The 13128-nt window shown below is 40.6% G+C and overlaps 1 protein-coding gene across 1 annotated transcript in view; it reads right to left on the bottom strand.

Annotated features, from left to right (window-relative positions):
* snd1 (staphylococcal nuclease and tudor domain containing 1) overlaps nucleotides 1-13128 on the bottom strand; it is a 184031-nt gene that overhangs the window by 29663 nt on the left and 141240 nt on the right. Inside the window, exon 18 of the mRNA XM_048157179.1 lies at nucleotides 3089-3230. Within this exon, the coding sequence (XP_048013136.1) occupies nucleotides 3089-3230 (142 nt within the window). The remainder of the gene's footprint in view (nucleotides 1-3088; nucleotides 3231-13128) is intronic.

Here is a 13128-nt window from a genome sequence, read left to right on the forward strand (position 1 = left end):
ATCAGCTACAAAACATCTTATGTTATAAAATTACAAAATAAATAGAATAATGAACAATTATGCAGAGATTTGCACTCCTGTAGTCCTTTTCTGCCTAGCTCTGGTGATTGGCACATCTGGAGGATGTCGTCATTGTGCTTTTTTAAAATAAAGAAAACCACCAAGATGCCGCTTTCTGCCATCCCGGTTTCCTTTTCATGTGGAGCGTGTCCCAAAAATGTATCGAAACTCAGCTTATAGGCTACTAGCAGTCTCTTGCGTGCCATCTGAGCTCGTTTTGGATGTCTGCGTAGATTGTCTTTTCTTTTGCTTCTTTTTCCTCACGTGGCGGTTAGCAAACATTGTTGCATTACCGCATGCACCCCCTTCTGGATTGGAGTTTGGATTGCCTGTGACTGACTGTATTCATCATCTGATTATTCACCGATCCGTGATGGCTCGGGATGAATACATGTACCGTAACACCCCTAATACACACACACACCAGGGCTGCACGATATATCGCATGAGATTGTCACGCGCATTTCGTCAGAAAAGCCGGTTCCCAGATTACCGCTAAATCGCCATCACCTGCTTTCAAATGGAGCGGCATTTAATAGACAGAGCCGTAGATCACTGAAAAGCCACGCAATATCGCGTTCATTATCGAAGACGATTCATCTGCGATATGAACGCGATATTGCGTGGCTTTTCAGTGATCTACGGTTCTGTCTATTAAATGCCGCTCCATTTGAAAGCAGGTGATGGCGATTTAGCGGTAATCAGGGAACTGGCTTTACTGACGAAATGCGCGTGACAATCTCATGCGATATATCGTGCAGCCCTAACACACACACACACACACACACACACATCACACACTTACATGAAGCCCTGAGATCCACAGTATTTTCATCTGATATCTCAAAGTCATGACTTCTTTTTAAATTCTATTAGAATTTTTTAAAAATTCAAATATGAAACTCCAATGCTTCTTTCAACAAGACCACCATAAAGGAAGAAAGTGGAATTATTAGATATGGAATTTGTAGACATAAAAAGTTATGTCATAATCAAAAGGCTCGTCTTCAAAGTGTTTATGAAAATCTTGCCTGCCCTGTTTGAATTTTCCTGTCTTTCTGAAGCTGCTGTGAGAAACCGGTAATGAAATTGCAAAGCGACTGGCTTGTAGGTTTTTATAGGGCTCTGCTTTGAAGTGCTCTACAAGGAATGAGACCTCCTTAACGCAGTTTGGAGAGAGTGTGAGAGAGAGAAAGAGGAATGACTTTCAGCTGAAAATAACAATCCTGTTTCTCTAACGAGCACATCTCTCTCTCTCTCTCTCTCTCTCTCTCTCTCTCTCTCTCTCTCTCTCCATCTCCATTTCCAATCCTTTCAGTGAAAAACATTGGCCAATTAAACAAAGGAAAAGATGCACACTTGCTGGTTCATCTGACAAAAACAAAAAACACAAGCCCTTAAAAAAAGAAACAAAAAAAATCCAAAACAGTGCAAAGCTGCAAACATACTGCATATTCAGCTCAACGTTTTTCCTTATCTTCTCGCACTACTTCCTCACCTATTTCCTGTTTTCTATCTCCTGTCTCCCTTCATTTTTTGCACTATATTTGGTGTGACCTGCTTTTCTCCTGCAGCTAACCAGATAACCTGAATAATTACTTCACAAAGAACTGAGCGAGTGTGTGTATGACTTGCTGCTGGTATTCATTTGTTATGATGGTTACTAGACATGGCACAACAGTCTTCGCTTCCTCTCAGGGCAGCCTACAGGGGTTAAAGGTCATCTGAGGAACTAAAGTGATAAACACACGAGGGTACAGAATCTCACTCTTTTATTTAATGTTTTCCCTTAGTTGTTTTTCACCTGCAGGTTCTCAGTTATTTGAAGCCAAACAGCACACTAAAAGCGATGGGATTGTAACACTACTGGCAACACCAGTTATTATAAATTCATGCAAATTAATTAATTTGCGAATTAAGACGCATTAAGAGACAATGAAAGTCAATTTTATGGTTCTGCCAATGAAGTCTGCCACTGGAACATGTAGAGAGACCCTAATTATGCAACAAACAACAGTGTGGGTTGCATAATTAAGATCTTCTACTGGTTTTAGTGTGTGTGTGTGTGTGTGTGTGTGTGTGTGTGTGTGTGTGTGTGTGTGTGTGTGTGTGTGTGTGTGTGTGTGTGTGTGTGTGTGTGTGTGTGTGTGCACATACAGGTTTGTGATCATGTGTGAATCTGAACGGAAGAGGGACGAAATGTGTGTTTGTTCACTAAAACAGCTCCTTGAATCACAGGACAGTTGGCCCCATCATGGACTAGGTCACTACCAAGGGCGAATTTAAATGTCATGTTTAATGACTAGCTGCTATCACACTGAGCAGTGAGATCACTTGGGGCATTTAGAGGGCAACAAACACAACCTGCAATGTTACCTAACTGGAGTTTGATGGAGCGGCTACATTTAATAATCATCATATCTGGAGTCTGAAAAACGCCCTTCAGATATGATGTCATATTCATGCCTGGTTGAATATGGAGTTGGATTAGATGCCCATTAGTGTAAAAACCCTGAGAGCCTGTCATTTAAACAAAACAAAGGAAGCCAATTTAAATTATGTGATTCATAAGGCTTTTTGCTGCTGACACTGCTTAATCCAAGTAGAACGCTATCCATTAACATTTCCATTCACAATTGCAGACGAATGTGACTTGCATTCTGCCATCTTTGCTCATGGGCACAGAATGTTTTTTTCTCAAGTCAATCACCTGATCCATAAAAGTCATGTGGCTAACCCCCCCGGAGCCACAGGACAATTAAATTACAGATATCGACTGATTGATAAGAATGTGCAGAGTCCCAAATCCTTCACTTAGCGACTAAGTTTGGGCCATGACATCAAAGATGGGGAAAGATATAATAAATAAATGACATATATATATATATAAAACCAGACTATAAAGCTATTTTACAATGGCCATCAATAGAGAAAGATTTTGTCTGTAGTTTCAGTATGTACCAGCAGGGGCTAACTGGACCATGACAACTGTTTCTGCATTGGTTTTAGAAATGAGGACAGCACTCACCGGTTTCCACGTCCTGTGCGTAGAAGTGCATTCCATCTGTGATCTCGGTGACATACACGGATCTGTACTTCGCCACACGTTCTTTCTCCTCTGGGAGCTGAGCCACCTCTTCTTTTGGTTTCTCTTCGTAATTGGCCCAGAGCTGTTAATACAGAAATTTTCCACAGTTTAAAACAGGATCTAAAAATTACCAATGCACCAAAGTCAACAAGCAACAGTGTTTGTAACCCATCTTACTTTGTTTATGAAGTAAATGGGGTGCATTTTGATTTCATGTTCACATAAACCTATTAACACCTCAGATTGGACCAGATCTGAGTGGTTTCATCTGTTGGCATCAGTGTGAACGCTGCATTTGTCCTCTGCACTTTATGGATGACAGGCGGTACTGGCTAGATTTGAGCAAAGCCGTAAGAGACAAAGGGCAAAGCATCAAGAAGAAAGAGTGAGCTCATTAAGACTTGCGGTTGCAAATCATAAATTTGAGTATTTCAGCATTGTGCCAAAACGAAGGGCGAGAAGTTCTACTTTATCAATGCGTTATGAAGTGTCAAGAAAAGAGCCCCTGTGTGCATTGAAAGCAGTTTGTTTTGCTTACTAAGTGCTGAGGGTTGAGTCAATTACGAAATACAAACATAACGAATTATCAGGCTCTTACGCAACTGTCCCTTCAGTTTGGAGGCTTTATTAGCAAATGATATTCATCGGCTATTGAAGTTTTCCCCATTATTCCAGGAGGAAGCTAATTATGAACCAGACTTTTATATGCGCTTCCTCACAATGCTGGTTTTAGCTAATTATGTCCACCAGGACCGCAGGACCAACATTTAAAAGCCAATTTCACCACCACCACCACCACCAGGACTGGGGAAAAAAAATAAAAAAGTGAGCCACGAAATGATAAACTACAGGGTCAAACTACCCAATTACATCCGATTATTTCCCCAGAGGCGTGACAAAAACAAGGGAAGATGGAGGAAAATTATTCCTCGGGGAAAAACGGCAGGGTTAATGAAGATCTAAACATGCCACGCTCCACAAACCACTCCACAGCAAGGGCGTTAAGTCTAACCTCACTACCCACAATGCCCTGGCACAGTAAAACAAAGTTATAACCAAACCTGCAGGACCAATTGCAGTCACCCAGAATTAAGTGTCAACACTTGTTACCATGCCGACTGTCACGATGTCATTTCTGGCACCGCCGTCAGCGCAGACTCTGTGCTTCCTGTGGCCATGTGACCTCTGACACGCACCATAGAGGCAAGGGCACTTGAGACACGCGAACAGGCGGACATATGCAAAAACCCACTCTCACGTATCCTCCACTGCAAAAGCACAAAAGAAGCCACAAACACGCACTCTGACTCAAAGAGACACACTGCACCCTGGGCAAATGACCTTCTGTGAGCAACCAACCATTCTTGTTTGTTCCACATGAGTGCAGGTATATGACTGCTGCTGGGCGGGGTCATGAAGAGAAAGGATTTGTGATGTATTCTGTCATTGAGCTGCCTGTGGCCTAAATCCATAGCAATAAGCCACAAAAAAACAAGTGTGACAGAGTGAGAGACAGAACGAATGAAACGACAGCTTTGTTGCAAATTAACAACAGTCCTCAAAGGACGAAAAAAAAAAGCCACATTAGAAGCAGAAACATGAGTGAAAACCTCTAACATGGGCTAATGAGAGACTCTAAACTCTGATTGAATAAGCCCTGTTTGAAACAATGGTAAAATTATGATAAATCACACATTCAAAATGAATACAACAAAAAATTATTCTTCATTGCATAGTTTTGCTAATGAAACATTAATTTGTTAAACCCTGCCTGAAAACCACAATGAACCAATCTTTGCTTGTCGGATTTCTCAAGTTTGAGAGCTTAAACAATTATAATACAGGTTTTGGGCATTACCTTGAAATCACAGAAATGCATGCTATTTACTGGCTTACTGCTTTATTATTTGTAGTATAAGTCATTGGAAGCAGCAGTTTTTGTCAATAGTATGTTAGTGTGTCTGTCCCTGTTGTGTTGAGCACTCAAGGAGAGGTCAGACTTCTCTTCAGGGACTAAAGATACAGCAGAGTTACATTCATAAAAACTGCATCTCTCACACACCGAGTTCAGGGGAGGGGGCCGTTCCAAATGCTGATGAAAGGTGACAGCGTGTCAATTCCAATAGAGTGTGTTCCGCCCAGCGAGAGCGAATCCCCATCAACACCCAGAGCGCATACACACACAAACACACAGGGCCAAAGGGAAAGAATCAAACGTATAGTCCCAGTTCATACCGGAACACACTGAGCTTTACCTGCCAAATTAATCTACATCCAATAGAGTTATATGCATCAAACACTGCTGCACTGCAACTACAATACCCATAAGTCATTGCACCTGAGGCAGGTAACCTCTACAAAACAAAGATGGTAAAACTTGGTCTAATCCAGCTTTTTTGATAAAATGCCTTTCACTTGCCATCTAATAATGCTTTAAAAAGTCATGGTTATTATTAATCAAATTATACTTGGTAAATCAATTTAGCATTCATTATATTCACAATGAAGGCACCTTTGGAAATAAAGGCTCATTAATTCAAGAGAAGGCTCTTTCTGAAACTTCTGTGTGAGACATAATGGCATGGCACACTCATCCAACACATACGTACACACAGCATTCTTTGTGCATCACATCCACTTAAACTCAGGAGCTGGTGCATAAACTAGATACTTAGAATACTCAGATGTGAATTCAATGAAGGGGAGGAATTTTTTTTTTTGTTTTTTTGTTTTTTTTGGGGGGGGGGGGGGTGCATTGTATGCCAGGAAATATCTCAGGTTCACTGGCCATTAGCAGTGTATATTTAAAGATAAAGCTTTTTTTTATATTACAGAACAAGTATAGGAATAAACAGATGGTCTATTAAACTGAGAATATTTTGCTAGCAGTGCTTTAGTTCTTCAAAGTGAAACAATTCAGGTTTCCAAATGAGGGAAATACTTCAGTAAATCTATCCAACCGTCTGGAGAAAAACACTTAGAAACTTAACTGAAGTTAACATTAAACACCTGAAACCTATTTTATTTCCAGGATATTCAAACAGAATGTTCATTAAATATACATTTTATCCAAAAAATATCCAGGTATCATATATTTATCAGTCTCTCTACCGGTTAGAAACCCACAGATCGTGACTGAGATGTGGAGGCTGAAGGTCAAGTTCACACTCAAGGTCAACATATATCAATGGCTTTTTTTTTTTTTAATAATGTGCATGGTAAATGACAAAAAAAATTAAATGAAATAAAATAGAAGGCCTGAAGTTTGCTGTCCACCACACTTGGAAACTGCTAAACATCTACCAAGGTTAGGACAAGAAAAAGGCTGCAGATGGATTTCAGAAGATACACAACCATATTTCCTTCCACAGAGTGTGATTAGGTCTGCCCCAAACACCGCTGAATATGTGGCTTATGCAGTGCTGGGCTATACAGGCACCACAAGGAAAACTGAATGGTAATTGGAGAGGTGGAACACATAAGGGTGTTTTAGCTGAGTCAATTAAGGTCTACGACCCATGATGTCCGTCTGCTCGATTCGTCTGTGCATATTGATGAAGCTATTAGCAGTATGGAATGACTAACAAGACAGACATGCCTTTACGTCCAATGCTTTTTTATACACCAGAATCATCACAACCAACTGCAGATGGATATGCTGTCTATATGCATTATCAAAGTAATGATTCACCGACTGCGGAAATACAATACAAATGCCACAACCTGGATATAGATACAAGCACGACCAAAAGAGAACGATCGGAGCAGAAAAGGTTTCGCCAGTCCTTTTGCGTTCTTCATGATGGCATCACTAATTATTGTTTCCGGGTTGTTTTATGTGGAAAAAAAAAAAAAAAAAAAGTTGAAAAAGTTTTTTTTTTTTTTGGAGTGCATGTTTTGCAGAAGATAAATGAATTGGCAAGCCTGCGCAGGAGTTAAATTAGGATTTCAGGTGTGGTGGAACCCTAAAATTAAGTGCTCATTTTGGTGACCCTATAGGTAAAGTATGACATTTATCTCCAATCCACCTAAATATAATATTGTTGAAACCCTTGATTATAGAGTTCTACACATGCTATTAAAATAAGTAAAAAAAAAAAAAAAAAAAAAAAAGAAGTTAGAATTAGAATAAATATAAAATTAAACATTACATAGAACAACATTTTCCCTTTAATCTCAGGTGCAATCTACAGTGGCCATTTATGGAGGGAAAAAAAAAAAAAAAAAAAAAAAAAAAAAGTGAAAATCCTTCTAGAATAAAACGATTGCTCTGGATCAATATGCACTTATTTCCAGTGCCTTGAAACAATGTGTACTGTGTAAAGCACTATACAAACTTTATAATTTACTTGACACTGCTTAAATATATCAATAAAGTAGGAAGACCGTGACGGAATGCGACCATATTCTGTTTGCAACTAAAACGTGAAGCCGATTAGCATGCATGACTATATGCTCCCTCAGAGGACTGGGGGGAAAGGGGGAGAAAAGAAGAAAATCAATGTGAAAAGATCCATGAATGACAACAGCACTAAGCCTTGCTTGTTTGAACTCCTCTTGATTGACATCTGACAGCTATAACCTCTGACCCCAGCACATGCCTACATCGAAGCAGGACATGGAATCAGCCGCAGTATATAACAGTACTGTTTCGCTACTGTGCATGCTAACAAGATTAGCAAGAGCGGAGATGGAGCCAAGTACTAATGAGGCTGGTGTACCAGTGTACAGCATGTTGGGAGGTATAAGTAGTATGTTTATACCGCAAATCTACTGATTTTCAATGATCATGTCATATGAATAGACTTTCACTGCCCAATGAGAAACTTCAAACAGACAGGTCCAGTTATGCTTTCTGAAATCCAAATAGCTTTTAAGTATGTAAGCCTCTTTAGTCTGAAGGAGTTTAGTCTGCAACCACCTCCCCACCCACAAACAATTCACGCTTTCAACTCCATGTCTAAATGTAGCTGATGTGTTAACATGTCTGAATGCTTCCAAGTGCCCAAGCAATTCCACATATCAATCCCGAGGCATTAAGATGAGAACTACCAGCGACAGCTTGCACGCATTTTCCAGGTAAATGCATGCAAGCGTAATGCGCGAGAGAGAGAGAGAGAGAGAGAGAGAGAGAGAGAGAGAGGGGGGAAAAAAACATTTCATGCTAATATGACTGTAAAGCACCACTGTACTACACCGCAGGAAAAAAAAAAACAACACTCTGGGATTTCACTGTCAACCTTTGTTTCACTGGTTCAAACGTACGCAAAGCACACAAGTCTATCCGGTGACAGAGGGCAGACCGACCATCCATCACACGTCCCAAAGTCCACATCAATCTACTCAGGGATGCTGACAAACACATCAACTAAGCGACCTACACTGTCAGCATCCACTTAACCTGCAAACACTGAGCTAGCGCTATAAAGTCACTTAGCATAATCACACACGCAGTCATACACTCATCTGAAAACACACAGAACCACTGTAAGCTGGATAAATCCAGCGTTTTCCGACCCAACCAACTTAAGACGGGGTGACGTCGGGTGAACTCAGAGGGGAGGGGTGTGTGGAGCAGAGGTGGACGTGGAGTCTTGGATGTGGTTACTTAGCGGATAAATTTATGCATTAAAAGTGCCCAGGTGGCATGGCACTTTGGGAATCAACAGCTGCGAGATGTCAGCATGCGGGGAGCTTCTCTTCAGCCTCATATCACCGACAGCAGCTGTTCGGATGCAGTGGCGGCCGCGCAGCTTATACCGCGGCTTACACCGCTAATGTCACTACCCTCCTGTCAGCCGTTACAAACTCCCACCAGCCTGAAATTTCTGCACGGTAAAGGTAAGAAATCACCAGACACTCTGGCCCCCGTCGCAGTGGCGTTGGTGTTGAAATGCTAAGCGGTTTAGTACCATTTCTGCGTGGGTTAACTATGACAACGAAGCCTGTTTGCGCAAAAACCCAGCCTGGTTTTGAGGGGCCTGGCACACGTCGCGACTCCCCACCCGCACAGATGATGCCCCCAGGGAAACACGGCAGCATATGGGGCCTTACACAACAACACAGACTTTCTGCTCCAATGCTGACTTTACACAAAGCTATTAGAGGAAGTTCGCAAAAGATGACAATGTAGAAAACAAAACGATGTATATAAAAGAAACCGCTAACAAGGTTGAGTGACAAAAAAAGACAATATAGGACGGGACATGTTTCGATCCATCGGTCGTCGACTGGATGGAGGCGGATTTGAACGTGAGCTTGATGGATGGAGCAAAAACAAGCATTTAGTGAATTTCTATTTCATGCCAACTTCAAAGCACCAGCAAGTATGTGAAAGCTAAATTGGCTGTTGAACTACAGGTTGACTATTCTGCCTATTCCTAGACCTAATTTTGCTGTTGCAGTTCAAGGAAAATGTATTCAAAGTATTGAATGCATTGGAGGAGGTCTGATATTCCAATCTGAACAAACCTCCTGATGTATGTACAAAGCTGAGAAAAATAAAAAATAAAAGCCTTTCAAATCAGTATTCATTTGCAGTAAAGACTAGAAGCGGAGCTATTTAAAGCGGCTTATTTCCAGCTAGCCTGCCTACCTGCTGTCTGCCCACACTTCACCACATGAAATAACCACATGCGACATATGTTTTAATCAGACTCCGCCATGACAGAGGGCTTCTGGGAAAGACACGGAATTCAAGTGAAGTCTTCACACAAATCCATTTATCAAATAAACCGTGTTTACACAACCCTGACCTAAAGAGGTTTATTTTTTCTTTTTTTTTAACGTTTCTTTCTACAAAAGGAGTCAGCACACATAAATGTGCACAAATTAAAAGCAAAATAATCAACTTTATTTAACCCAGCATGTCTTGATGCCCGGTTGTCATGGCTACAGTTTATCTCTCGAAAAGCAGCCTCTTCATTTTCTCAGATCGAATATTCCACCTCTCGCAGCTTTGCTCATCGACTCGCATCTGACAAACATGGGCGTTTAGCTGTCTTTACACAACCGAGATACTGAGAAGCCGGGTAGTAAAAAGGAGGTAAGATGACAAAGAGAGAAAAATTGGACTGACATCGACAGACGTTCTATAGGGGGACACTTATGTCCTGAAGGAGGCCTGGTAGCCCACTAAAACCAGTCACATCCCACACACACACACACACACACACACACACAACATGGCTGGCTGCAAGCCCACGGCACAGATGAGAGAGAGGGGAAATACTGAGAAAAGGGAGTTGCATGCTGGGAGAGAGAAAGAGAAGCGCATGAGAGAAAGATGAAAAGAGGAAGTGAAGCCTGAGTACGTGTTTACATAACAGTGCAACTCCTTGAGGGTAGACAAAATGCCTGTCTGTTTGAGTAGAGCGAAAGAAATCACTCTAGAACTCTGAATTCAAAAGGAAATGTGCACTTTAAAAAAAACAGTTCATCCAAAAATTAAAATCGACATCATTTATTCACCTGCATGTAATATGGCGATATTTTGAAGAATGTGCTGGTTTCTCTTTTCCAAGCAATTACAATGAATGGGGACTGGAGCTTACAAACCATAAAAAGCACCATTAACCCTCAGGAGTCTGAGGCTGATCTAGGGGCCTGGAGTAGTTTTGACATGCCCTGACATTTGTGCTTTTTTCAGTTGTTTATAAACATATTAATGACAAAAATCTCATTACACTGTATTCAGCACAAACTAGGCTACAATAATATGTGAGCAACAATTATGTACATGTTTGTATTTTTGAGAGCATTACGTATATGTGTGTTTTTTGAAAAAAAAAAAAAAAAAAAGTCACTGGAATGCATACTAAATGTTTTTTTCACAAGACTTTTGGGAATTGTATATTTTAGTCTAGAGTTTTTGCTTCAAAATGATGTGGAAATTATCCTGCCTACTCAAACACAAAAAACAATGTATTGATTTTAAATTTCTAAGACACTTTTTGTTTAGGGAGCCCGTATGCAAAGAGGCGTGAATCTTCATGAATAATGCTGTGATTCACACCTGAGGAGATTAAGACCCTGCCCCTAATGAGCTGCATAATGAGCCATTAGGTCAGGAATGAGTCAACTAAGAAAGAATGCAATGACAAAAGACATATATCATTTTTTGTTGAAGTTTATTTAAAATATAGTTGAGAGTCAAAGACACATTTTGAGTACACAGTTATACCTGGAAATAAATCCTGTTCAAAGATATATGTGAACATCACATACCTGGCATTTGGTGTTTCTGCAATGGAGGAAAAAACCAAAAAACCAAAAAAAACAAATAAAAACCCTTTATCTGGAGCGCATATCAAACTGCCAAAGTCATGTGATTTCAGTAAACGAGGCTTCGTTATGTCATAAGTGTTTCGAAATTTCAATGGTTCACCACTGGGGGGCGTGACTTTGGCAGTTTGATACACGCTCCGAACCACTGATTCAAAACAAAAGATTCGTAAAGCTTTGAAGCATCATGAAGCAGTGTTCTGAAATCACCCGTCACTAGATATTGTTGAATAAAGTTCTTACTGTTTTTTGGCACACAAATACTATTCTCGTCGCTTCATAACATTAAGGCTGAACCACTGTAGTCACATGAACTATTTTAAATGAGTCTTTAGTAGCTTCCTGGGCATTGAAAGTGTTAATTGTCTAGCTGGCAATAGAGGCCTCACTGAGCCATCGAATTTTATGAAAAATATCTTAATTTGTGTTCCGAAGATGAACGAAGATCTTACGGGTGTGGAACGACATGAGGGTGAGTAATTTATGACAATTTTCATTTTTGGGTGAACTAACCCTTTAACATCCGTTCTAGTTCCTTGACCAACTGATTCAGTAAAAAAACTGACAAAGATTCGTGAATCTGGCATTACTACTGCATGAACGTGTCAAGAAAAGTTTTAAACTATGTCACACAAATGCATCATTAAACATTTTGAATGAATCATGACAGCATTTTTCAATTATGGGTGAACTCTCCCTTTAAGACGTTCAAATCGTAAACACCCTTCACTCTGACTCTGATTTACTGAAAACAGGAAGTTGTCGGGTGAATCTGACACCATAATTTGATTCAGATTCAATCCGATCAATTCCTGATTGAGTTTCTGGTGCGGGCGTGCAATGCAGTCCTGGCCATGTGCTGCCGTGTTTAATAGAATCGCAGAAGCCGACAGGCTCTGAGCCACTTCCTCTCACTCTCTGGCCCAACACACACTGACAGCACATGAAAAAGAGCCCACTTGCTTTTCGGTTGAAGAAATGGCTCTTTCTGTCAACGAGCCTGTGGCGTTCTGTAACCGCAACCCAAAATGGCTCTGTGCACAGTCCGACACGGTCAGATTTATGTCTGGATGTTAAACCCACGGGTCCACGGGGGTCAGGAGGGGTCGTCATGAGAGACTGATGGCCTGGGACAATGAAGGGGAGCTGTGTGTGATTGATGCTGAGGGGTCTTAACGTAACGGCCCGCTACAACTCTTCAAGCGATCGGATGTCAAAGAACGAACAGAAACACACATGCGTGAAAGCACCCGTGCGAACAAACACAACCGCAACACTTGCCCGCATTCAATGACAAATATAACACTGAAGCCTTGAGGGAATTGCATCCAAGTGCATACAAAACGATCAGGAGACAAAGCAAGAAAAAACACAATTTTATTAAAATAATCTTCCAGATTTAAGTTAAGCTCTATGGACAGCATCTGTGACAAAAGCACTAATACTGATAATACCAATATATTTAACACTTAGCCAACTGTCCCCCATAAATTATACAATTATTATTATTATTATCATTATATGTTTGACTCAAACTGTTACCACAAACCTTAAGGCCTTAAATTACTTCATCATGTGCAAATGAACGTTCAAAACTATATATATTTTAACTTTATCCTGGAGCAATGGCTTGCTTCAGAAATCCTGGCTGTAAGTGCATTATCGCAAACGCAATTTCTGCTTATTTAATGAGTCAA

Source organism: Megalobrama amblycephala, linkage group LG14 (genome assembly GCF_018812025.1).
Source record: "Megalobrama amblycephala isolate DHTTF-2021 linkage group LG14, ASM1881202v1, whole genome shotgun sequence".
Classification (NCBI taxonomy): Eukaryota; Metazoa; Chordata; class Actinopteri; order Cypriniformes; family Xenocyprididae; genus Megalobrama; species Megalobrama amblycephala.